The sequence below is a fragment of the Phragmites australis genome, chromosome 10 (assembly GCF_958298935.1).
Source record: "Phragmites australis chromosome 10, lpPhrAust1.1, whole genome shotgun sequence".
In the NCBI taxonomy this organism is placed as follows: domain Eukaryota; kingdom Viridiplantae; phylum Streptophyta; class Magnoliopsida; order Poales; family Poaceae; genus Phragmites; species Phragmites australis.
The window spans coordinates 10,948,493-10,973,764 of NC_084930.1; the positions used below are offsets into that span (position 1 = coordinate 10,948,493).

Consider the following 25,272-nt stretch of genomic DNA (forward strand, 5'->3'; position numbering starts at 1 on the left):
CAATCACCATGCTTAGCGTGTTTGTGCATATGTGTGAAGCCTTCCTTAGTATTGCACTTAGCTTAAATTTATTCCAGTATTTCTGTCATCTGAAAAGGAATAATGAAAACAAATGTGTCGGAGACTGTGGTTTCCAACTGCGGAATGAGATGAAGAAATCCTATATCCCGATTACGCTAACCTCTTCCTGACAAAAGTATTGGAAAAAAATTGGTTTTACGTTTCCATCCCTAACACAGTCAACTCTCCCTTAGTTTATAAAGGCATTCATCCCCGCCCAAATCCGTTCTGGTCGAAGAAGCACCACGAATCCGACTACACGGCACACTACGTCAAGAACATTGGCAAACTTAGGAAGAGTGGCTTAACCCGCTGGCATGTGGCCAAAGACTTCATTAGTCGAAGGTCGAGCCCCATGAAAGCGCGGGATCGCTTTGCTTGGGAATGTGCTGGAGATGATGATAGCTCCCGAGAAGCGATCGGATGTAAGATTTAGTTAGCATTTTACTACTTCTATAGTTGTAGTTGAACTCTTTCGAGTGACTTCTTTCTTTAGCCTTGTCTCTACAAGACACTGCTGCTCGATTGAGAAAATTGTTTGCTAAAGAGGCTCAACCATGTACTGTTCAACCCTACTCCCTCATGAATCCTCGACCATTGAGAATTTACTTGGATTAAGAAAGTACTACTGATTATTACCTGTTTACCTAATTCATCTTTTTGATTCCAGGTTCCAGCCATCCACCAAAAGGATACTTCCTCCTCTAGCGCCAGCAACAATGGTAAAATGCCATCTTATCAAGAGGCCGAAGGGTCTCCTCGATCCAAGAGATCGTTCTCACCATCCAACCCACCGCCCTGCAAGCTCATGAGGGGGAAAAGTTTACTAGTACTGAAATCGAGCCTTTAAATGATCACATGCCAACTGACATTTGGTCTATATGGGTGGCCTTTCTATAGGGAACAACTAGAGCTCTCCCTCAATCACCCCATTGAGTGACTATCGTGCCTGATAACTCGGTAGGAGAGGCAACTCGTATCAAGTTGTCCCCCCTCATGTTGGTCATTCTTCTAAGGATTCGCTCGATAAATCCAAAATGATGATGAGTCCTTGTGGACATATTTTTTTTGCAAGTAATTGCTTTCTTAGCTTCATCGGACTCCCAGGTCATCCCTTTGACACAACCAGTCCCAGCTACTGGTATGATGAAGAAGAAAATAACAATCAAGATGCAGAAGTCGAACATCCTTTCGCACATTCTGATTGCTAAAAGGTTTGAGTTGAATATTAGCTGGCTATCACAATTAGCTGGATATAGCAAAAGAGTACCACAGGCGTGCGCTTCTTCCTCAGCCAGAGCCCAATTAGCTGGCTATCGCAAAAGCAAAGAGTGGTGGCTCTCTCTTCCTGTGAGAGAGAGTACATCGCCACCTCCACTGCGACGTGCCAGACTATTTGGCTTGCCCGTCTGCTAAACAACATTGGCAGTGGCAAGCCCGAAGCAATAGCGCTGGATGTGGACAACAAAGGAGTCATCTCTCTGTACAAGAACCTAGTGTTCCATGACAAGAGAAAGCATACAGATACCCGGTATCATTTCATTCGAGAATGCATCGAGAGAGCAAAAAAATAACATCAAGTCCATCAACGGCGAGAAGCAGCTAGCAGACATTCTCGCAAAACCTCTTAGACGCATCAAGTACATGGAGCTCCGCGTGAAGTTGGCATCATCAACACCCAAGGACTACATCAGGATTAGGGAGAGTTTGTTGCATGATTACTAATCCTGAGCAGTCAGTGGTCATGCATTTCAGTTTCTGTTTGCATGTAGTTAATGGTCATGCATTTTAGTTTATGTTTGCATGCAGTTAGTGTATCCGTTTCTGCATGTAGGAGTTTTTAGAGTTTTTAATTAGCGGTTTCTTCAGCTTAGCTGTTTTTACATGGCTGTTAGAGCTTGTTGTTTGGCTTATAAATAAAGCAGTCTTAGCGCAGCAAAAAAAAAAACAAGTTTGTGTTCGTGTGTTTGAGTGTGATCTGCTCGAAATTTCCGACAAATATATCTGCAAATTGTTTGGGAGCAACACATGTGAGCCACGTCTCCATTGTCCAAGGCAGGAGGAAGAAACTAGAACACATCTTTCCTTCGATTGTCCTGGCCAGCGCCAAGCGCTGTTGATGTGTACTTGAATTTGTTGTCCAGCCACAGCAATAGCAAACAAAATGCCTCGCTCCACCAAGTGACTGAAAAATGGCAAGTCAATTCTAGCGAACAGTCACCAAACCAAAAAGTAATGTTTGCTAACATACATATTCATCAGATCTGAATGCAAGTCAAGAAAGATTATATATACATATTCTGTTAACTCAAAATAAAGAGAGTAGAAGCAACAGAGGGGAAATCATTCTCATTTGAGAACACACCTGATACTCAACCTAGAGGTCAAAGCAAACATAGGCAACATTATTCCGACAATTCAGTTTCCAGGATCCACATTCGTGCATTACGTTTCCAAAGATTGGAAAGTGTTCTCTGATCTAACACCCAGGATTTAATATACATCTGCAAAGACTGTTGGAACCCAAGAACTCTTTATTCCCAGAACTGTATTCATCCCTATTCCTCTATCCATCACAATGTATCCCAAAGAGGAGCTTTGTTTTGCATGCCCAAAAGAGGGACATACATGGCCCACCACCGAAAAACAAGAACAAAAAACAGAAGGAAAGAAAATCACCCCCCCCCCCCCCCCAATCTTTATCAAGAAAAGAAAACAACTTACAAGGAGCTTGAGAGCAACTCCTGCAATGAGAGGAAAGCAGCTTCTCTCAAGCCTTTGCCTTACTTCCAGCCTTCTCACTAAGCCCAGATGGCCAGAGATGACATGGCCATGGCACCCAGGAACAAGGCGATATACGAGCCAACTTGAAGCCTCAGGTTGCAGCTCATCCTCTTGCTGAGGAAATCAGCAGCAATGAGATCCACTAAGGCCATGTAGATCAGTATACCGGCGGACATCGAATCCAGCATGCCCTCCACCACCAGAGCCCTAGGGCTGTTGGGGTTGTAGAACGATGCGATGCCCGCCCCCACGGTAATCCCAGCAGGTGCCGTGATGGCAAAGAAGAAGGCCATCAGGAGTGCAGAGAAATTATTGAACTGAGCCTGCGTTTAGTCAGAAAACGAACACCAAGTCACAACTCACAATCATATTTACTTCAAGTGAGAAACAGTTAGGCCACATCACCAAGGAAAGTAGATATTAACCTCAGAAATGCAGCCACCCAATGCAAAACCCTCAAACAACTGGTGGAAGGAGAGAGCAGCAACCAGAGGTTTGATGGTACATGGGCTATTAGAGACGCCCAACGATAGCCCGATGATCACCGAGTGCGATATAATCCCAAGCTCGAGAATCTTGTCAACAATAGAGCAGATCATCATTCACCATATTTGCAGAGATTTACAGCTATTAACAGCGACACAAAGTATCACATTTCATGTCTCTGCGCTCTTCGTAAGAGTAACAAGAAATCCTACGGAGACATTCAAATTTAGCACAATAATAAAAGTTGCACTCAATGAAAAAACTCGACCATCAAACTCTATAGGGAGGTACTCATGCAACCTCCGAGCATCCGGGTTCGAGACCGGATGGGCCACCTCTCGACCGGACTCTACCAACTGAGCTATTCCTCAGTTCATAAAGTAGCATATAATGAACCAATACAACCACAGAACAAGCCATAAGTAGCACCATATTAGTGTCGGTTATGCAAAACTCACGATTGAATATGTATAATGCCGATTCTTAATCTCCCACGTGCGAAAAATGAGTAAGCCGCTAACACTACGTGAAAAATAGACAAAGAAGACGCAAAATGAGTGATGAGCCGTAACATGACCCGTCACTGATGATAAAAGTGACGGGTTATAGTTGTGATCCGTCACTGATGATAAGTGATAGATCATCCTAGGTCAGTCATAGGTGACAGATCGTAGTTGTGACCCGTCACCTATTACGACTCATAAGTGACAAGTCATCATTACCAGCCATTGATGACAGGTCACAACTTGACCCGTCATCAATGACTAACTCATCAGTGATGGGTCTTTCTAACCAGTAATTAGTGACGGATCAAATTATGACCCGTCACCAATGACTTGATCAATACATAGAGCTATCATTTTATGTATTGTGTGTATATATACCCCTAGATATTCATATATTTAGGTTTATGTAGATATATATAGACAATATTATAGATATTTTTATAGATGTACATGATCGATATATAGAGATATCATTTCATGTGGTGCAAAAGTACATGTACTCCTAATTTATATCATGTGCATGTATATATATATACATATATATATGTATGTATATATATATATATGTATATGTATAGTAGTATGAATATATACTCATATATATGTGTATTCTATGTTATTTTTCTCTATTTATCAGGGGTGTATATATAATATATGATGCTAAAAAAATTATTTTTCTTTTATTTTCTCTTATTTTTTCTCACCTCAGCAGCACTAGACTAGGAATTATTGTACAATTTTGCTCAAGTTTGATGTAAGGGGTGACAGCTATGTACACAAACGCGCGTTCCGAATACGGTACAGAAACTTCCGTGAGCGAGAACTCAATCTTCCAAGCCGTTTTTGGCCTCAAAAAATTCTCCAAACCTGACATAGTCAGGGAGAAACGGATGTAACTTTTTATTTAGATGTCTGTGGAGTCAAAAAATGTCGAAATCAGAGTCCGTATACAAAAGTTATGCTATTTTTACTAAACACACTTCGGATCAATATTTCAGGAAAAACGTCATTGGTGACGGGTCATAATTATGACCCATCACTTATGAATTGCATAAGTGACGGGTCATAATTATGAACCGTCACCTATGAGCTTTGGTAGCGACGGTTAAAAGGATAGCATATCCGGTTTCTATCACAAACATGTGATAGATGAGGTGGTAAGGGAGTCGCGCGCGAGGCACTGGGCATGGGTTCGAGTCCCATGAAATACAAAGACCAAAATATGTTTGAAATGATGTGTATTGGGCATAAACGATGGACCCTGTATTAGGGTGGCTCTCGAGTGAAAAAAAATATTTTTTTTGACTTTTTGTGTCAAAAAACAAGAAAATGTTCGTCAGTCATAAGTGACGGGTCACAACTGTGGTCCGTCACTTATGACTTGTAATAAGTGATGGGTCACAGTTGTGATCCGTCACTTATAACCTTAATAAGTGATAGGTCAAGTTTTGACCCGTCACCAATGACATCATTAGTGACGAATTCTTACCTGTCACTATTATGACCCGTCATATTTGAGCTTTTTCATGTAGTGTAAGAACCGGTACTGATAGTACGTGTTTCAGTACCGGTTCCATCTACAACTGGCACGGATAAGGATCGGACCCGAAATATTTATGGACGGTAATTTTGGCTCATCCGGCTCGAGTTCATTGCACTTGCGTAGCTCTCATCGATCCCCTCCCTCTCTATATCTTATCTCTTCCTCCTCTCCATCTCTCTTTCGGTTTTAGCGTGGCCTTATCTCTTCCGACTCGGAGAGCCCCGGGCCACCTGGCTCATGGAGATGGAGAGAGGGGCGGAGGAGGCGAGAGAGGAGTCAGGGAGAGGGGGGTGGGGGTGGAGGGCCCCGAGCCTCCTGGCTCGTAGAGATGGAGAGATGGGCGAAGGAGGCGAGAGAGGAGCTGCGGAGAGAGGGGGCCGGGCTGGCTTACGGAGATGGAGAGAGCGGCGGAGGAGGCGAGAGAGGAGCCAGGGAGAGAGACCAGCCAGAGGGGATGGGCCGAGTTCGTCGGTGGCCCAGGGCTGAGAGGCTGCACGCGGCCGAGCAGCGGCGTCGCACGTTCGTGGCTGAGCGCGGCCAAGCAGGAGCAGGAGCGACGCCGACGACAGCCACCAAGGGCTTCAGCGGTTTCTTTGGCGGCGGCCTTCGTGCCCTGCAGTTTCTATGGCGACGGCCTTTGTGCCCCGTGTTTTGTGCAGGACGGAACAAGGATCTGCGATGGCGGCATCCTTGATGACGATGAGCTCGTCATGTGGGGTTGGCAGTAGGCTTGGCTCAATGCATCGAGGTAGCTCGTATGCCTGCCCTTTTTTCTTTTTTTTGTTTGTGGAAAACCTCATCAGTGCCAACACTGATGGTCTCTGACCATCAGTATCACTTATGGAGTACCGGTTTTGAAACCAGCAATGATGAAGTTTTAGAACTAAGTACTGATGAGGTGTTTTGGCGTAAAAAGGGACATGAATGAATGTAGTTCTACTAATTAATCGTTGAAACATCAATTGATGCATCAACAATAGGGGAGCAAGAGGCGGGTCACCTTCATATATAGGCATGCCACTCTAAGTAGCATTCAAGCATTAAGAAAGTATCATCACTTTCATGCCACACGAGCAATGTTAACACGCACCTGTGAGACAACGACGTGACGAGCTTGGGACGGCTCCTCGTCGTGTCCATGTCCACGGCGATGTCCGTGGCTGTCATACTGATACACCGCTCCTCCATCGCCCGCGCCATGCCCATGAGTTTGGCTGTGCCTGTGGGCAGCGGCGTGCGCCCGCAACCCGACAATGTGCATGGCGTCCTGGCCTCCCCCGTCCCTCCCTTCGTCGTCGCCGCCATAAGCCGCCGTGATACCCGTGAGCGCAGCACCGTCCTCGAGCAGCGCCACGGTCTCCTCTTGGACGCTGGCAAGGGCTGCTGCGGCGGCGTCCTCCTCGCTGCGGTGCTTGCGCTCGTACAGGTGCATGCCGACGAAGTCGATGACTAGCGTCCCGAGCGCGGCGAGCATGGCGACGAACCCCGGGAACGGGAACCGCCGCCACGGCGCGGCCGGGAGGCAGGGGCTCGTGAGCGCCTCCTGCGCGTTGTGCAGCATGTGCACGAACCCCGTGGCCAGGATCACCCCCGCGGCGAACGCCTTTGCGAGCACGAACGCCCCGCCGGACGAGGACGCCGACGCCGCCCCGGCACGGGCGCGGCCGACGAGGGGGATCGCGACGCCAGCCGCGCCCGCCGCTAGTATCGCCACGACGGCCACCATCTTGAGCCGCAGCGCCACCGCCTCGTCGCGGCAATCCTCGTCATCGCTGCCCGCCGCGCCGCAGCTCGCCGTGGAGACCGACGCTGCCATTACCGAGCGGTGCATGCCGCGTAAGAATTACAAGCTCCCACCACCATGAGGGGTTCAGCGCCAAAAAAAAAAAGGAACTTGTTGGTGCCTCGCTGCGCCTACCTGCTATCAGCTGGAGGTGGGTGCGGAGGTAAGGGGCGTACGACGACTCCATTTCCTGCGATCACAGCAACGCAAGAAACCGGAATCTTCAATAAAGATAGCGATTAGTATTCGCAATTCGACGGTGCCTCTTGTTAGTGAGGGAAAAATCAAGAAAAAACTGCGAAATTTCGAAGGGAAAAAGGGGAAGAAAGAATTGCAGCAGCAAGATATAAGCCAGGATCGGAAGCAAATGACGGCGCAAAAGACCGCGGCGGGCACGTAAACGCGGCGAACTAGGAGTCGCGCCACGAGCTCGGAGAGGATCAGGGGAGGGGAGCAGGTGGTGCTCACCTCGAAGAACGCCATCATCGCTGGCCACTGCTGCTGCGACCCTTCCCTTCGTCTCTCGAACAGTCGATTCCTCCGATCCTGCGCTGGGGATAACTTATACTACATCACGTACCTCGAGGGGAGCAACAGGCAGACACAGGCGCCCCCACGTCTCCCGCCCGTCGGAGGATGTCGTCATCCCGCCGCGTCCGCCGCAACGGATCCGGTCGTACGGTGGGCGGTGGTCAGCACAGGGGTGGGCCCGGCTTCTGACGGGAGGAAACGGGGCCGGGACTCAGCGGCTAGAGGATCAAAATCCTCTCACTTAATGGGAACAGTATTTTATGAAGAGATAAATAGTTCTTTAAAGTCGATCTTGTAGCGTATCTACTGTAGCAGCAGAGATGTATGTTTCTGATGTTCTCCAATTTACTGTATCATCCGATGGCAATCTATCCATCTGTATCGAATCTAACGGTTCACGGTACAGTAAATTCCGTGAAGTCAAGACGATTGTATGAGGTGTGCGTCTCCGAGCATGAAGCAACGATGTCGACACCATGGTGAGGGCTGCGCATGGAAGGAGAGATGAGTTGTTTCACGACCAGGCGAGACAGGAGAGCAGACCTCTTGTGTTGCCTCTCTGGCGTGTCTTGGAATCTAAAAAAAAGGTTAATCAAAATCTTCTACTACAAGTACATTACCAAGTAGGAGTATTAATTTGCACTGTCATAACACCAAACTCAGGAATCTCCTGTACACACAAATTAAGCTGTTTCTTCTTAATTTCCTGCGAAAATTCCATGAAACTCCCACGGCCTAATCTGTGCATACCCTTGATTCGACGTCCTCGTACGCATCCGGGGCCAATGTTCAAAACTCAAAAAAATATGGATGCACCAATTCTATACGCGGCTAAAATTGGCATCCACGCTTACGCATGCTAGCACCTTTCATACTTATTTATTTATTACATGTCTACTTGGCACCAGGAACGAGTCCAAATCATCTATAATTCCTTATTCCTGTTATCCAAAGTAACAACTCAAGAATACTGACAATAGAACGTAGGCAACTAGTAAGTGGTCCGTGTAAATAGCACGGTTAGACTCACTGTAATATATGCCTTTTCATCTTAATCTCTTTGATCAACATCATAAGTACATTCAAACTTTGCATGAAATATAGAATTTGGCTCTCTAATTAGCACGCTAGTCTCAAATGTGAAACAAATAATGCCTTCTTTGAAGTTGATCACGACAATATCCCCTTGGCTCAAGTGCATATATTTTCTATTACTGTTCCTATTGGTTGCTTATTAATCGTGATATATATATTACCTTATAACACTTATTAATTGCTTGTGTTCGTATCATGCAGTAAATATGGGTGGGTTATGTAAGCAAATAGTGTGTTAGACTTTGTTCTACATGTATGAAGCTAATCGAGTATATTAAAAAGGGAATATCATATAACTGAATAAAGTAGGCCATGAAACGCTGTATAAGATGACACAATCTGCAAGTTGCATAAGTATAATTTGATGAACTAAGAGATTAGAAAGTCATGCGTCCCGAGCTCATGTTGATTCCCTTTCTCCTCTTGATCTCACTCACTACTTAAAAAATTATTTCTAGAGACGGGTAATAACTCGTTTTCACAAACATTTAGCGCACCCGTTTGTGATCAAAGGCCTATAGAAATAAACGATTTTCACAAGCGCAAAAAAGATCGTCTGTGAAAATCTATTACCATAGACGGTTTCTTAAGCAGACCGTCTGTGGAAAATTTATTTCTTGACCGAATCGATATTTTTTGACAAAAAAAGCAAAAAAAAAATTTACCGACCAGGCACCCCCGCGATCGCAAGTCACAAGTCACGTGTTGTTTCGCGCGAAATACGCGCGCTACGTGGTTTTGGCACTCGAACTCGAAACATCTCAGCTCGCGCGAAACCTTCTCACCATCCCACTACAGAACTACTACCGACCATTTTAGCATATGTAATTCTTTTGATATCTTTTATCCGAAATTTCAAATGATTATTTGGACATCTAAATGACTTCAAATGAAAAAAAAAATTCAACTATAAAGTTGTAGATCTCGTCGAGGGCTACAATTTTCATATAAAGGTCGTCCTCATCCAACTTCATATGAAAAAGTTATAAATATTTTAAAATAAGCTGGCACCTATTTTCACAGGTAGTTTACCTAATTAACCGACTATAAAAATAACCATCAATTATTACAGACGGTTCACATAAGAAACCTCTTGTAGAAATAGGTGACAATTTATCTTAAAAAATTCATAATTTTTTCATACAAAGTTGAATGAGTATAAACTCTATATGAAAATTGTAGCTCTCGACGAGATCTACAACTTTGTAGTTGATTTTTTTTCATTTAAAGTCATTTAGATGTCTAAATAATTATTTGAAACTTAAAACGATTATTTGGACCTCTAAATAACTTTAAATAAAAAAATGTCAACTACAAGGTTGTAGATCTTATCGAGGGCTACAATTTTTATATAGAGTTTTTCATCATCCTACTTGACATGAAAAAGTTATAAATTTTTTAATGGACAGTCATTTCTACAGGCGGTTCCTTTTGTGAACCGTCTCTAGAAATGACTATTTTCACAGGCTGTTACTTATGTGAACCGCCTGTGAAAATTTATTTTCACAGATGGTCCGTAACCGCATGAGACCCTCGCCAACTGTTCAGGCGGTTTTCAAATGAACCGTATGTGAAAAGGTACTTTAGGTGTCTCAAAAAATAGTTTTTATAGTAGTGACTGCTGCTCCCTCCGTCTATAGTCATGTGGATCGGAGGATCTCAGAGTCCTCGACGACTTTGCAACAGTGAAGCAGGTGTGATTGGTGCGAGTTATAAAAACTAGATCACGTATAGAAGATGTACCATGTCTTTATCTTTAAGTGATGATGGTACCGAATCTTTAGAAAGGTACTCACACGCACTACATAAAAAAAGATCATAAGTGGTGAACGATAACGGTTATGGGTGACGGTGTAGCAAAATTAGTCATATTAAATAATGATTGTAATTTTTGTGATTAATGACAATATAGTTATTCGGACTAACATGTTTATCATCTATATATTTTAGTAGGTCTCATAGATGCAATATATAAAGAAGTAACCAAAGTCGGGACAAAAATTGATTGAATTGGAGAAGTCCCAAGAGAATTACTCTCACCAGATGGTCTAGTGCTCTATGTGTTGAACTCACTGGATCATCTCTGACAAAGGGGGAGAGAAATCTAAAGACTTCACTAGATAGTTCGGTGCTCTACAAGGTATAGCATCAGAGCTTTATCTACAGAGAAAAGTAGAACTGAATAAGCCACCGGATAGTCCGGTGTTGATGAAGAAAGTGCACACCAGAGTATTTTGGCTTGGGACAGAATAAGTTGAACTCATCGAAAGGTCCAGTGATCAGTGAAAGATATAAACCGGAGCAATTCTTACAGAGAGGGTTGTAGGTGTTGAAGATCGAAGAACAATAGATCGAAAGGTCCGGTGATGGGAAGTAAGTGCACCGGAGGCTTTATCGGAACATTTTCTTACAGAGGTTATTCCAAGTGACGAAGAACAAAGATGAACTGACCGGATGGTCCGGTGTTAAGAGGAAGTGCACCGGAGGTTTACACCAGAGTGTTTTACGCAGAGAAGAAGTGACACGGTCTAGCTCAATATAACTCATCGGATTATCCGGTGATAAAGATGAAGTATACACCGTAGTATCCGGTGTTCACGATGACTTTGAGTGAGAGTCCAACGGCTAGTTTATGAAGATATACTCACCAGATGATCCGGTGTTAGTACTATTATTCTCACCGGATCATCATGTGTTAACAATTTTTCTGAGCTATTGGGAAAACGGCTCTTGGCGGGTTTGAAGTTATAATTACTCCTCCACTCAATCATTTGAAGTAGTGGCATGTTGCTAGAGTCCAAAGAAACACATAGACACTTGAGAAGACATCCAAGTCACTATAGTGCTTAATGTGATCATACAAGATGATTAAGCACATAATTAGAGAGTGGTTAGTGCTTATAGGCCTAGAGAGAGTGTTGTTAGGCGATAGCTGTCTAGAGAGTGGATTAAGGAGTGATCTTACCTTGTACCAAGAAGTACGTTGACGCCTTAGAGTCTTGGTGACTAGCTAATAACTTGAGCCGGAGTTGTTTAAGCGTGTTGACCCTCCTAATTGGTGTGCAGTGGCGGCAAGATACGTGTATAGGGACATGAAGATCCTTTCCTTGGTGGCTTAAACTCTGAAGTGATCAGGGCAGCAAGTGACTGGAAGAGAGGGTAGTGGTGAGACCTTATCTTGGTGGCTTGGCAGCTCATCCGGCTTGAGGCCTTGGCTTAGTGGCTTTATAGCTCAAGAGCTGTGACCGGGTGCCGACCGGGAGCATATCTTTGGTGGAGTTCTAACGTGGACTAGAGGTGGCATCTATGCCATTGATACCACGGGATAAAAATCTCTTGTGAAGAGTTTGTCTCTCTATCTTATTTATATTTCTGCATTTATATTCTTGCAATTTATCTTGCTAGAGTAGGTTGCAATACTATTGAGTGGTAGAGTAGACATACTAGATAAACCTAGAGCACATTTAGATAGAAATTAAGATAGGTTTATCTTGTGAAGTTCTTTAGAGCCATTAGTTTTTAAATATCCTAATTCACCCCCTCTCTCTTATGACGTTACCGATCCTTTACAAGTGGTACTAGAGGTAGGCTCATATTTTCTCTACATTTGGTGTTAGATCCTCACACCTTTCACAAGGTTTTACCAATTCTAATGGCATTTGAGTCTTAGTCTCATTTTGATCAGTTATGTTTCACCGCCTAGTGAGTTGTGATATTCGGGGTTGGGATGGATACCCAAAACACTCCATATTTCAACAGCACTAATTTCCCCCGTTGGAAAGTTCTAATGTCTTGTTATTTGCAAGCCCGATGTTTAGATGTTTGGAGGATCACCAAGGAAGGGATGAGACCTCGCATCACTAACAAGGAGAGGCAATTAGATGCATTAGCGAAAAATATCATTTTATCATCTTTAAATATTGATGCATTTAATTATGTTTATCCTCTCATCAATGCACATGATATTTGGACCAGTCTCATTGAAATATATGAAGGCACAAAGGATATGCGCAATGAGAAATATCATGTGTTAGTTACTAACCTCAATGGCATCAAACAACTATCCCATGAAAGTGCTAATGACATATACTCATGTTTGAATATTCTTGTCAATGAGATCAATAGGCTAGGTTTGCGCAAATTGACGATGATCAAGTGGTGAGAAGAATATTTCAAGATCTTCTTCCAAGGTACAAGTTGATAGTCTCCATCATCTACGATAGCAATGACATTAAGAAAATGACTCCAAGTTAAGTGCTCAGCAAGATCACCGCCCATGAGATGACCATGAACATGAGTGTGAAAGTTTCTTCCCCATTTGACACCAAGAAACTTGCTCTCAAAAGCAAATAAGCTAAATGTCAATACATGAAGGCAAAGATTAGGAGACAAGAGCAAGAGTCAAGCTCAAACTAAGATGATGGTGATCAAGATGAAGAGAGCAATAAAGAGGATGATCAAAGCACATCAAGTGATGAAGAAATTGATTCCAAGATCACCAAGCTCATCTTAAAATTAGAGAAGAATATGAAGAGGATTAATGTCAAGATTGATTATCCAATCTCCACTGAAGACTTGGTCAACATAATTGATCATATCAAGAAGAAAAATAAGACCACAAATAAGAGGGAGATAAGAGGAAGAGCCAAAACATTCGCAAGCATAAGAAGATGGGTGGGCGATGGTAAACAATTGAGTTCAAGTGATAAAACCTCATCATCCTCCCCTCCAAGAGAAGCTCTTCCTCATGGTCGTCATCGCACAAATCATCTCATAAGTGTCACATAGTCAAAGCTATAGATAGCGATGTAAATGATGATGAATTTGATGAGTATTCACCCTCTCAAGAAGAACTCATTCATTTGATCAATGAGCAATAAAGGGTTCTTAAGAAACAATCAAAAGATCTTAAAAAAATTAATGTACTTAATGACATTCATGGTACCTTTATTTCTAATTATGAATAATTAATGAGCAAATTAAATTTGCTAAATAAGGAGCATGAAGAGATTAAAGCTAAATTTAAGTGTATTGAATCTCAACCTAATGCCTATTTGAAGCAATCTACCTCACTCTTTAATTTCAAGCCTAAGGTAGATACTTTCACTTCTTGTGAAAATTTATTTGATTTATCTAGCTCACCCCTTTATAATGAGACATACATTGAGAATGTTGTTGTAGAACTATCTAATAAACCCATTGCATAAGAGAATAATAAGCTCAAGCAAGAAATGGAGAAGCATAAGAAGAAATTGGTAATATTAAAGGGCAAGAATCATATCCAACTTTCTCAAGATAACTATGCTATCATGATGAAGAAGTTTGTAGAGGAGTCCACCGTAATATACTTCAAGTGCCATCAAGAAGGTCACAAGTCCTTCCAATGCAAGCAAGTCAAGAAGGAGACAAAAAAAGAAGATGACAAACTTCTCCAACAAGATCTCTAACATCTACACTAAGCTCAACTACAAGAACAAGATCAAAATCAACCATTACAAGCTCAAGAAGAAAGGAAATAGCAAGGTGATTGCACATGTAGTTGGGAGAAAGGATCAGAGGTGGAACCAACCTATTTAGGTGCCCAAGAAAGTCATCATCAACATGAAAGGGCTCCAGTCGGTTTGGGTTCCAAAGAAGACTTGAAGCCCAAGGGTTGGCTCAAGGGAGTTGGAGACTTGGCACATAAAATGAGGTGAAGATTCAAGCAAACAAGTCAAGTGTATAAGTTTGGACATATTAATAAAGATCATGATCATCATATACCTAACATCCTTCATCTAAAGGTAAAAGAGATAATAGTAGCTAAATTCTTATTCATGCATTTTGTGTTGCATCTAGTTACTTTGCCTTGTCTAGGATTGCATATGCATATTTCAAGTTATTGCAATGTCTAGTGTGGGTCTTTCATATGGTAGGTTGCTTGTGCTTCCCTCTAACCTATGAGCAACCTATATGATTTATTAGTGGTAGATTTCTTTCATGACACTATTCTTATATTTGATATCATTTATGTGTCATGAGTCCAATCTATGTAATAAATTCTCCATTGTTATCCATGAGCAACCTACATAGTTTATTAGTGATAGATTCCTTTTATGGCACTAGTCTTACATTTGATATCATTTATGTGCCATGTGTCCAATTTATAGGGTAAATTCCTTATAATTATCAATAATAAGTATATATCTCACAAGTATTCAATACTTGTATGCACATATTTATGGAAGCATATCCTATAAGTTATGATTTTGAGACTAACATGTGTTGCTAAATGTATCTTTTGGAGTCTCATGGAGCTATCAAAAAATCCCTGGAAATATACAATACTTAAAAGCTATAATTGATATCATTATCAATTCATTTGTTTATTTAAGCTACCTCTATGCATAATATGCCTTAAATATTTATCTTGATATATTATCTAGTTGTGCATATGTCTCTCTCTTATCATATATATGCATAAATATAGGGGGAGTTTAAATCATATTATGCGAGTTTCATGAATTGTGATCTATGTGCTTTTATTTCAATTGGTATCATATTCTTGAAATATTACCCATACAATTGGTATATCCTTTCAATTGGTATCATTTTACTGGATCATGATTTATAGAGCTCTCTCTCATGTGCTCTAATGTTCTTCCTCAAGTTCAACATGTATTTGTAGCACTTTTTGATATTGTTGACAAAGGGGAAGAAGTTTGACGACCAAAGCAAGAGGCATGTCTAGTGGCGAATAAGCAAAATACTAATGTTGACAAAGGAAAACTCATCTACATTTGGTATCAAAAATATGCAATGAAGAAGCTCTTACATGGGTCCATCAAGGAAAATAGTGGCAATAGAGAAAGGGTGAGCCACAATAAAAGGGAGACTAAGTGGTAATAACATGCATCCAAGTAATGTGTTAAGACTTTATGCTCTCTACAATTTGTATCATTTATTATTTACTACTTGTTTTAGTTGTATTGTCATCAATCACCAAAACGGGGAGGTTGTAGCAAAAATTTCCCTATTATGTCATGATTGTAATTTTGGTGATTAATGACAATATAGTTATTGAGACTAATATGATTGTCAAGTATATGCTTTAGTATGTCCTATGGGTGCAATATATAAAGGAGTCACTGTAGCCACGACAAAAATTGACTGAATTGGAGAAGTCCCATGAGAATTGTTATCATCGGATAGTCTGGTGCTCTGTGTGTTGAACTCACTGAAGCATCTCTGACAGAGGGGGAGAGGAGCCTGAAGACTTCACTGGATAGTCTGGTGCTTTGCAAGGTATAGCACCGGAGCTTTATCTACAAAGAAGAGCATAACTGAAGAAGCCACTGGATAGTCCGGTGTTGATGAAGATGGTGCACACCGGAGTATTTGGGCTCGAGACAGAAGAAGGTGAACTCAACGGAAGGTCTGATGATCAGTGGAAGATATACATCGGAGAAATTCTTACAAGGAGGGTTGCAGGTGTTGAAGATCAAAGAATAACAGACCGGAAGGTCCGGTGATGAAAAGTGAGTGCACCAGAGGCTTTACCAGAGCATTTCTTGCAGAGGCAATTCCAAGTGACAAAGAATGAAGACGAACTTATCGGATGGTCCAGTGTCAAGAGGAAGTGCACCAGAGGCTTACACCGGAGTGTTCTGCACAGAGAATAAGTGGCGCGGTCTGGCTCAGGATAACTCATCGGATTGTCCGATGATGGAGATAAAGTATACACCATAGTATCCAGTGTTCAGGATGACTTTTTGTGGGATTCCAACCGCTAGTTTCTGAAGATGTACTCATCGGATAATCTGGTGTTAGTAGTATTGTTCTTACCAGATCATCTGGTGTTAACAGCTTTTCTGAGCTATTGGGAAAATGGCTAGTTGGCGGGTTTGAGGATATAAATACTCCCTCACTCATAGTACTACTGTTGGAGTTAAGAGAAACACATAGACACTTGAAAAGATATCTAAGTCACTATAGTGCTTAATGTGATCATCCAAGGTGATTAAGCACATAATTAGAGAATGATTAATGCTTATAGGCCTAAAGAGAGTGTTGCTAGGTGATAGCTGCCTAGAAAGTGGATCAATAAGTGATCCTAGCTTGTACCAAATGGTACATCAACGTTTTGGAATCTTGATAACTCGCCGGCAACTTAAGCTGTAGTTACTCAAGCTTGTTGACCCTTCGACTTGATGTAAAGTGGCAGTAAGACACGTGTACGAGGGCGCAGATACCCTTGTCTTGGTGGCTCAAACTCCAAAGTGGTCACGGCGGCAAATGACCGGAAGAGAGGTTAGTGGTGAGGTCTTGTTTTGGTGGCTTAGCAGCTCATCCGACTTAACACAGTGTCTTGGTAGCTCAAGAGTCGTGATCGAATACCTACCAGGAGCATATTTTCGATGGAGTTTCAACGTGAACTAATGGTGGTATTCATGAAAGTCATAAGTGACCCGTCACTAACTAGTCATAAGTAGCAAGTCACAATTTAACCCGTCACTAATGAAAGCCATATGTAACGAGTCATAACGGTTGCTCGTTATTTATCAAAAGTTATAAGTGATGGTCACAGTTATGACCCATCACATAATGAATGTTTTTCATGTTTTTCGGATATGAAAAAAGTCAAAAAAAATATCTTTTTTACCCGAGCCATCATCACTTGCCATCTGTCACATGCTATTTTTACACTATTTTTATACACTGCATTATGTAGGAATCGAACTCGCGAACTCCGCTCGCGTACGTTACCCCTTACCACCTCACCCCCACATGCGTTTTGAAGGAATCCAGATATTTTATCTTTTTAATATTTTCTATCATAACTGTGATCAGTCAGTTACGACTGATTTTTTGTTGAATTGTAATTTGATTGGTGACTCAGAGTGACCTTCGGTAAAATAGGTTTAAGAGATTATTTTTTTAATTGTAATTTGATAGGTGACCCAAAGTGATGTTCGGTAAAATAGATATAGCTTTTGCATATCGATTCTAATTTCAATGTTTTTTACTCTATGGGCATATATATGAAAAGTTACATTCATTTCTCTCTGATTTTATTGGGTTCGATGAATTTTTCAAGGTCAAAAATAGTCTAAAAGATTGAGTCTCGCTCCTTGAAGCTTCTGCATTGTTATGGAAACACGTATTTATGTGCATAGCCACCATCTCTTATATCAAAATTGAATAAAAATGTACAATAGTTCATATTCTAGTACTACTGAGGTGAGAAAATAAGAGAAAAATAAAAAATAGTATCATGCAATATACATATTTACTACATACTATATAAGAAAAAAAATTAAGTTGTGATAAAAAATTGATTGACTAATACATCTAATGATTGATTAATTAAAATTATTTCATCTACTCTGTTTTATTAAACTAATTATTAGTGATGTGTCATAATTTAACCTGTCACTTATGACTGGTAATAAGTGATAGGTCATAATTTAGTCTGTCACTTATAATTGATCTAGAATAATCGTTATTTATGATTGGTAAAAAGTGATAGATCGTAATTATAATCCGTCAGATCATATTATGAGTCGTCATTAATTTTATATGTCTTTTATTTATTTTTCCGGTAGCGACAAAGACAAAGGAAGCCTTGCTGCGCAAATCAAAGCCCTGCCTCACAGCTCGCAGCCAAAACGAAACCGAATCAGGGCAAAATGAACACCCTGCCGGGTCGGCTGCCGGGAGCCCGGGACCACACGAATCGTAGACAAAGTGAACCCAAATGGACTGGCTAAGCTTTGTAAACTTCCTGCTGCTTGCGTAGCTCCGTTTCTTTCGAGGTGGTTTGGCCTCGTAATTCTTGGGAAGGACAGGTGGAAAGAGGCAGCCTTCAAATTAGGAGCCAGCACCAAACTCAGCTTTGGCGGACGACATCGGCAAGCTCGGCGGCATTGCAGTGTTGCAGCCTGTGCTCTTTCTTCATCTCCCATTTCTCTTCTCCGTTCACGATCAAATTGACCGAGCAAAAGGGCGATTTCCGGGCCGCTGCCGCCGCGGACGTTTGCCAAGTTGATTCCATGCGTGCTCGTCCGCCAGCGTGCGGTTCCAAGGCCGTCGCAGTCACGCTCGTCCACGGGCGCACGATTCCAATCCGGCGCAGCTCTGCTCGTTCGCCAGCTGGAGGTTCTTAGGCTGCCACAGTGAGGACATCTTCAACAATAAAAGATAACTGTTATAATACTTAAAACTATCTCTTATTTCCTCTTCTTTAAAAGTTGACTCTATAAAATTCTCTTTTATATCAGCTTCATCTTCACTTTATCCACTTATCTATCCTTTTATACTATAGTAATAAGAGCTAGCTACGGTGACACTCGATCACAGGTCCTGTCGACGAAGATGCTTCTTTCTGCTTCCTCTCGCATGCCTCGCCGCCGCCATGAATCCTTGCTGCCTGCCACCAGTGATCACCAAAATCGGTTTCCAATGCCCTCCTCATCTCTCCTATGCTCAGACTACGAAATCTTCACACTGCGAAATCGAACCCCGTGCATAGACGATATCGAGCTCAGACAACCCAAATCGATCGGCCGAAGTGGCATCCGCTTGGACCTCTGGCTGGTTTGACTAATGCATAGACGATTTTTTTTCAAAGCCAATACATTATACTTGGTAGAGACGTAGAGTTGTATTCACTTAAGTTACGTGTCTAGAGAACCTGTATCTAACAGGGGACCTGATTTCTGTATCTATCTAGTATATCACTCGAAAAGTATATTCCATAATTTGTTACCAACCTGTAGATCAAATCTACACCATTATAATCTAATCCATTGAAATTGAAATAGATTGTATAGATTTTTATCTTTTTTCATCTATTAATGTCAGAATTTATAGGCGCTGAGAGCAAAGGAGATTTTAACTTTATTATACTAATATAACAGATAGATGGTAGAAAATTAGAAATTAAAAACTGATGGCATCTGAAACATTGACCATCTTGTGTGAGCCCCACTGCACTACGACGACCGTACACATACGTGCAGATCAGGAATGCAATCAAGATGCCAAACTATCCAATTAGAAGCATTAGTCCAATCCTTTGAGGCGTGCGTCCCTAAGCAGGGAAGGCAACCGCCACCTGATTGGTGAGAGAATGTTACATCCAAATACATTGTTCCATCACACCATATTGTTACTACCACAAAGGGTTCAAGGTTTCTAAGGCTTCATAGTGAACTAAAGAGAATATAACAGGAGTTTTAGCTGTAGCTTCTACAGAAAGCTCAGGGTGGTTCAAGGTTCAGCGACTACAAATCTACACTCTTTGTTGCGAGATACAACACAATGCAAGGTATCGAAAAAAATGTTCTGATGCCGTTGGTTCGACTAGGTGAGCACAAATGAAGGTATGACTCCAAGCTCATTTTCCATACGGATGGTATCTGCTCGAGCCCCGGCCACCGGTGCTCCCACCACCCATTCCTCCTGCACCGCCATACGCACCATATCCCCTTGCACCACCGTACGCACCATATCCTCCTGCACCATAGCCTCCTGGTGCACCATATGCACCACCTCCATAGGCACTGCCATATCCCCCGTAGGCACCATATGGACCTCCATACATGGAACCACCATAACCAGCACCAAAACCTGACCCATAGCCAGCATTACCTCCATATCCGTACCCTCTGCCATAGCCAGCATAGGCCGTGCTACCATAATAGGCTGCAGCACCTGATCGATAGCCACTACCACCGCTGCTCCCAGAGCTGCCACTGCCACTGCCTCCACCACTACCGCGGTGAGAACCACGGTAACCACCACTCCCATGACTATATCTCCCATTAGAGCTTGAATCACCCCCACCAGGTTTCTTTGGTTCAGCTTTCTTTATTTCAACCTGACAAAAATACAAAACAGGTGGATAAAAATCAAGACATACCACCTAAAATCAGGTAAGTTCAATAGGCAAAAGCCATCATCCCAGAAGTTCAATGAGACAGCATAACATTATAATATGTACTCGAGGCACATCATTTTAGCAGATCAAATGTCATAATGAACTGGATCATTTATCTCACACCTCAGATCACAAAATCTCAGCGCCATGTTGCTTGTTAGTGGGCAGTCTTTTACAATAATGCACCATAACTTGCCTTATGTAAGTTCTTTTACATCAAAATCAGAAGTCATACGAAATAGGGGGCCGGGGGGGGGGGGGGGGGGAGAGAATATTTGAAATTAATTTCTAGGCGATTATATTAAGCAAGATTAAAAAAAACTATAAATTCGAAATCTGAAACCTCTTGCAACAGAAGGGGCAGAAATTGCACACTGAGAAGAGCAGCTACTCCTTCGAGTCATATGATTTTATTCTTGCTACTCCTTCGAGTCATATGATTTTATTCTTGCTGATATATCGAAAGGAATATGCTCATATTTAAACTTTTCAATAGGTTACGCAAACACCTCACAGAAATTTATCTATATAGTATAAATCAAAATCATGTGTTTGCAAACACAACTAATTCAGTGCGGAGGTGCTACCTAGAGTAATCTGGAATAACTCATGACCCTTTCTTAACAGACATAACAGTATCTCCAAAAGAATGCCATGAAAAGGTATCAATTTCAACAATACTAGACACATTTATATGCAGAATGAGCACAATAGTCAACGAAAAGAATACTATGTGCTTGCTACCAGACAGTTCAGATCTTAACTTACATGGTTCAGCATGTACTCAACAAACATGAGGAAAATCAAACTTTAAATGCACGAGTTGAACATTGCAATAGAAAATCAGGTCATCAGGCTACTAATCAAATTAAGTAACCAATAACAATATTTTACGCCGTTATAACATATGCTAACTGAAGCTAACAACTGCAAGCAAGTTTGCAATATAGACTAGCATGGAAAACACGAAACCAGGAGAAAGCAAGTAACCTGTTTTCCTCCAAGATCATGCATTCTTCCCTCTGACATAACCCTTTCAACAGCATCTTCACTTTCGAAAGTAACGAAGCCAAAGCCTCGTGAACGCCCAGTGCTATGGTCAAGCATAATCTGATGCTCAGCCACCTTCCCATACGAGGAGAAGTGCTCCTTTAGCTTATCTGGAAGGTTCAGATCCGTCATGTTTTTTGCACACGAAACAAAAATATATTCAAGACATAGTATTTGTAATTGTTGGAGAATTGAAGGGTTATTACTTAATATTTTGTGTATGTAATCTAGACTTCACAACACTTGGCTCGCAAAATAAAAATGTGTTGAGTTGATAACAACCTTCAGTGAGAGATGGTGGAATACCACCAACAAAGATCTTTCTTGTCTTAGGACCATGACTATCTTTCGATGACATTTCCTCTCTTGGGACAGTCCTTTTAACTTCAACCTTAATAGACAAATAATTGTAAGTGAGAACATAACCTAATTCAAGCTCACAACTTTTGTATGTCGAGCATAGATGCCTTACCGTTCTTCCATCTATAACATGTTCATCCTCCAGAACCCTGTCAATCACAGATGGATCGGAAAATGTAACAAATCCAAATCCACGTGGCATCCTAGTATGTTTGTCCTTCATGATCACAGAATCAGTTATAGCACCATACTTCTGGAAATGCTTAGTGAATGTTTCTGCATAAAAACAAACGAAACATAAGCCACGTGAAAGAAATGAGTTCCACAGGGAAGGCAAAAAAACATACAGTCATACAGAGAAGTAGGATCTATGAGTTTCTAATTTCATAATGAAATCAGCCTTTCAAATTTTAGTTCACTTTTTACTGTCGTTGATTAGTAGGCTTCCCTCAACAGTAAAAATGTTTGAAATAACATGAGTAGACTTTTTCATGCCTAATAAGATACTCAAACAACATCGCAGCAGATTTGAAGAATCATTAATGGGAAAGTTTCATCTTGGATATAACTCTAGTTAAAAACAACAGCACAGGGGCTCTAGGAGAGTGAAAACCAAGAATATCACATTAAGACCCTGATACTGCTATGATCAGAGCACATTAACTGATAATTTTAAGGTGAGATACAGGCATACATTATAAGTTAGGGTCTGTTTGTTTGGTCTTCTGCTTTTGGCTTTTCTGAAAAGCTACTTTCGGATTATAGTTGTTGGTTTTTACAACAAATTTTTATCTTCTCAGTACACGACTTTTCAGAAAAAACTACTCTCAGCTAACTTCTCAGTTTCTAGTTTATTTCCTCAGAAGCAGGCTTCTAGCTTCTCCAGAAGCCAATTTTCAGCAATCCTGTTTGTTTGGGCTTCTGGCTTCTCCAGAAGCCAATTTTCAGCAATCCTGTTTGTTTGGGCTTCTAGCTTCTGGCAGCAGAAAAGCCAGAACAAAAGCCTAAACAAACAGGCCCTTAGACTCAAATAACAGCATAACGGCACAAAATGAGCTATCAGAACTTTAGAATATCAATCAATGCAAATAAATTATCAATCTATCAGAAAAATACGCCACAAGAGATGCATAGCTTAAATATCATTCAAATAAAAGTAATGTCCTCTTTTCCAGTTCAAACCATATATAATGTATGCATCTTAGCTTCCTAAACAGGAGGAATCAACACACACACACCCCAGTTACAATAATTCTATCATTCAGATGTTCACATGTTCTTGAAACGTCAATGCAGAAAACTGATAAGCAAGAAACTGGTATTTCATTGGAATAACTAGCTTTTTTTAGATGAGGTGGCAAAAAGCAGATGCTTCATAAGAATAAGTAGCTGGTCAGCAAGAAATGGATGAAGTGTCACACAAATCACAGAACTAACTTGATAATCAGACAATAGTTGATCAAATCATTAAAATTTTATTTTCGTATTAATTATTCAAGATATGCTGATGAGAAACAAAGTAAAGCCTTGCTTACTACGATATGAGAAGATGATAACTCCCAACACAGAGTGACTTTTCTATACATTAGCATAGGTGAAATTGTGCTCATGCTCATGAATCAGGCAATCTTACACAAAAAAGTTAACATAAAGACGCCTGCATCTTTTCGTGCATCATGTTACAGTGGATTTTCCTATATGTTCACCTACAGCTACTAATTAATTTTTCATAATCTGTGGCTGGCTTTAACATTTCACTTGATATAATTAGATTAGACTAAAATTTCGTAGATCCCCCAAAAGAATTCCTGCTCTCTACCTTCAGTGGTCTCCCAGGCTACACCCCCTACGAAAATTTTCCTGCAAAAGCACATACAAGGATGCACGAAACCAAAACTGTCAGCTAAGCCTAATCCAATCCAACAGACTAAACCAAACCGAACCGTGGAGCCTAAGGAAAACTCACCCCGATGCGCCACCACCCCCTGCGTCCGCGCCCCTTCCTTCGTCGCCACCGGCCTCTCCATTCTCTAAGCCCTCCCCTCCGCCTCCGCCTCTCCTCCTCTCCGCAGCCGCCGCCCCAGCCTCCTCGTGCCCCTCCTCTTCCTCCTCGTACACCTCTTCCTCGTCCACCTCCTCCTCGACCTCCTCCACCTCTTCCTCCTCCTCCTCCTCCTCGTATCCGTTCATCGCGTCCTGGTTCTCACCGTACCCCGCCATGCCGCGCCGACCACCAGGGCGCAGCTTGCAGAACCCTAGCTCCCGATCGAAGCGCAGCCGCGGCGTGGGAATTCGTCTAGCAGGAGGAGCCCGAGCTGTGCGAATGCGAGGAAGAAAAGGATTTAGGGTTCGCGGCTGGAGGAGCAAACCCTAGCGGCGCCGCTTCGGGAGTGGGCGTGCGTGGGCGCGTGGGGAGGCTGTGGAGGGAGGGGGGGGGGGGGTAGGAGCTGGTGGCGAGGGCAGAGTCGGGAGAGAGAAGACATGAGGGATTGGCTCGGCAGATTTTTTTTAGTTATCTTTTGGTTGGAGTAACGTTTCCATGATTTTATTTATATTCGAAGATGAGATAATTTTATTAATATATAAATATTTATTTAATAGATGGGATAGAATGATTATATTTTAAGTATCTCAGACTCGTCGTCAGTGTTATATTGAAGTGGGACAGCTATGTTTCACCTTTTTTTTAAATGATCCTGTTCTGAATCTTTAAAGAATATTTACTGATTATGAATCATTTTATCCCATTGCTCTCTATACAAATAGCTCAAAAATGAGATAGATTTACTCTGTCTCATCCGGTCTCACGAAACAAATACTACATTAACACGATAGATGGGCTAATGGGATAAAGGATTCTCTACATTAAGGATAGATTAGTGCAAAGGATTACTGTTTGTATAGTAAAATTGTATTGATTAATCATTAATACATGTGCTATAGTTATTCAATAATCTGTACGGTCATTTTGTACTGTAGCATTTCTACGCCGATTGATCCAGAATGATGTTGCAGATCGGAGGTCCGAGATTTGCCGCTACTACAAATTACTGTATATCCTCTGCAGTAACTCTTCCCTACAGAGGATCCCAGTCAGATAAAGATGGGTTGGCGGGGCGCATTGGATCTAGTTTGAACATTGCCAAAGACCTTG

General features: G+C 41.8%; 2 protein-coding genes across 5 annotated transcripts; both read right to left on the minus strand.

Annotated features, from left to right (window-relative positions):
* Positions 1-2,028: 2,028 nt before the first annotated feature.
* LOC133931140 (zinc transporter 10-like) lies at positions 2,029-7,878 on the minus strand. Of its 3 annotated transcripts, none has more exons than XR_009911848.1 (6): positions 7,631-7,878; positions 7,298-7,383; positions 6,470-7,188; positions 3,270-3,419; positions 2,785-3,167; positions 2,029-2,245 (listed from the first exon to the last, which is right to left on the minus strand). XR_009911848.1 is itself a non-coding variant. In XM_062377947.1 (5 exons), exons 1-5 carry the CDS (start codon positions 7,646-7,648, stop codon positions 2,862-2,864), a joined length of 1,248 nt encoding a protein of 415 aa, XP_062233931.1. In that variant the 5' UTR covers positions 7,649-7,877; the 3' UTR covers positions 2,305-2,861. The 3 variants fall into 3 exon arrangements, 1 of the variants encoding a protein (XP_062233931.1); XR_009911847.1 differs by having other exon boundaries at positions 7,298-7,352; positions 7,631-7,877; XM_062377947.1 differs by lacking the exon at positions 2,029-2,245 and having other exon boundaries at positions 2,305-3,167; positions 7,298-7,352; positions 7,631-7,877.
* An 11,918-nt stretch (positions 7,879-19,796) lies between these two features.
* On the minus strand, positions 19,797-24,596 carry LOC133883567 (heterogeneous nuclear ribonucleoprotein 1-like). 2 transcript variants are annotated; one of them, XM_062322917.1, is made up of 6 exons: positions 24,085-24,596; positions 23,938-23,978; positions 22,231-22,394; positions 22,041-22,149; positions 21,699-21,868; positions 19,797-20,648 (listed from the first exon to the last, which is right to left on the minus strand). In XM_062322917.1, exons 1-6 carry the CDS (start codon positions 24,336-24,338, stop codon positions 20,166-20,168), a joined length of 1,221 nt encoding a protein of 406 aa, XP_062178901.1. In that variant the 5' UTR covers positions 24,339-24,596; the 3' UTR covers positions 19,797-20,165. The 2 variants fall into 2 exon arrangements, with proteins under 2 accessions (XP_062178901.1, XP_062178902.1); XM_062322918.1 differs by lacking the exon at positions 23,938-23,978 and having other exon boundaries at positions 24,085-24,273.
* Positions 24,597-25,272: the final 676 nt, after the last annotated feature.

Excerpts from the sequence above, each read along its gene's own strand:
- LOC133931140 (XM_062377947.1), bottom strand. Across the intron at positions 7,189-7,297 it reads CCACCTCCAGCTGATAGCAG|CGTCGGTCTCCACGGCGAGC; the intron begins GTAGGCGCAGCG and ends CGGTAATGGCAG. Across the intron at positions 3,168-3,269 it reads TGGGTGGCTGCATTTCTGAG|GCTCAGTTCAATAATTTCTC; the intron begins GTTAATATCTAC and ends GACTAAACGCAG.
- LOC133883567 (XM_062322917.1), bottom strand. The coding sequence starts at position 24,338 with ATGGCGGGGTACGGTGAGAACCAGGACGCGATGAACGGATACGAGGAG. Across the intron at positions 23,979-24,084 it reads GGGGGTGGTGGCGCATCGGG|GAAAATTTTCGTAGGGGGTG; the intron begins GTGAGTTTTCCT and ends GTGCTTTTGCAG. Across the intron at positions 21,869-22,040 it reads TCCACCATCTCTCACTGAAG|ATAAGCTAAAGGAGCACTTC; the intron begins GTTGTTATCAAC and ends TGAACCTTCCAG.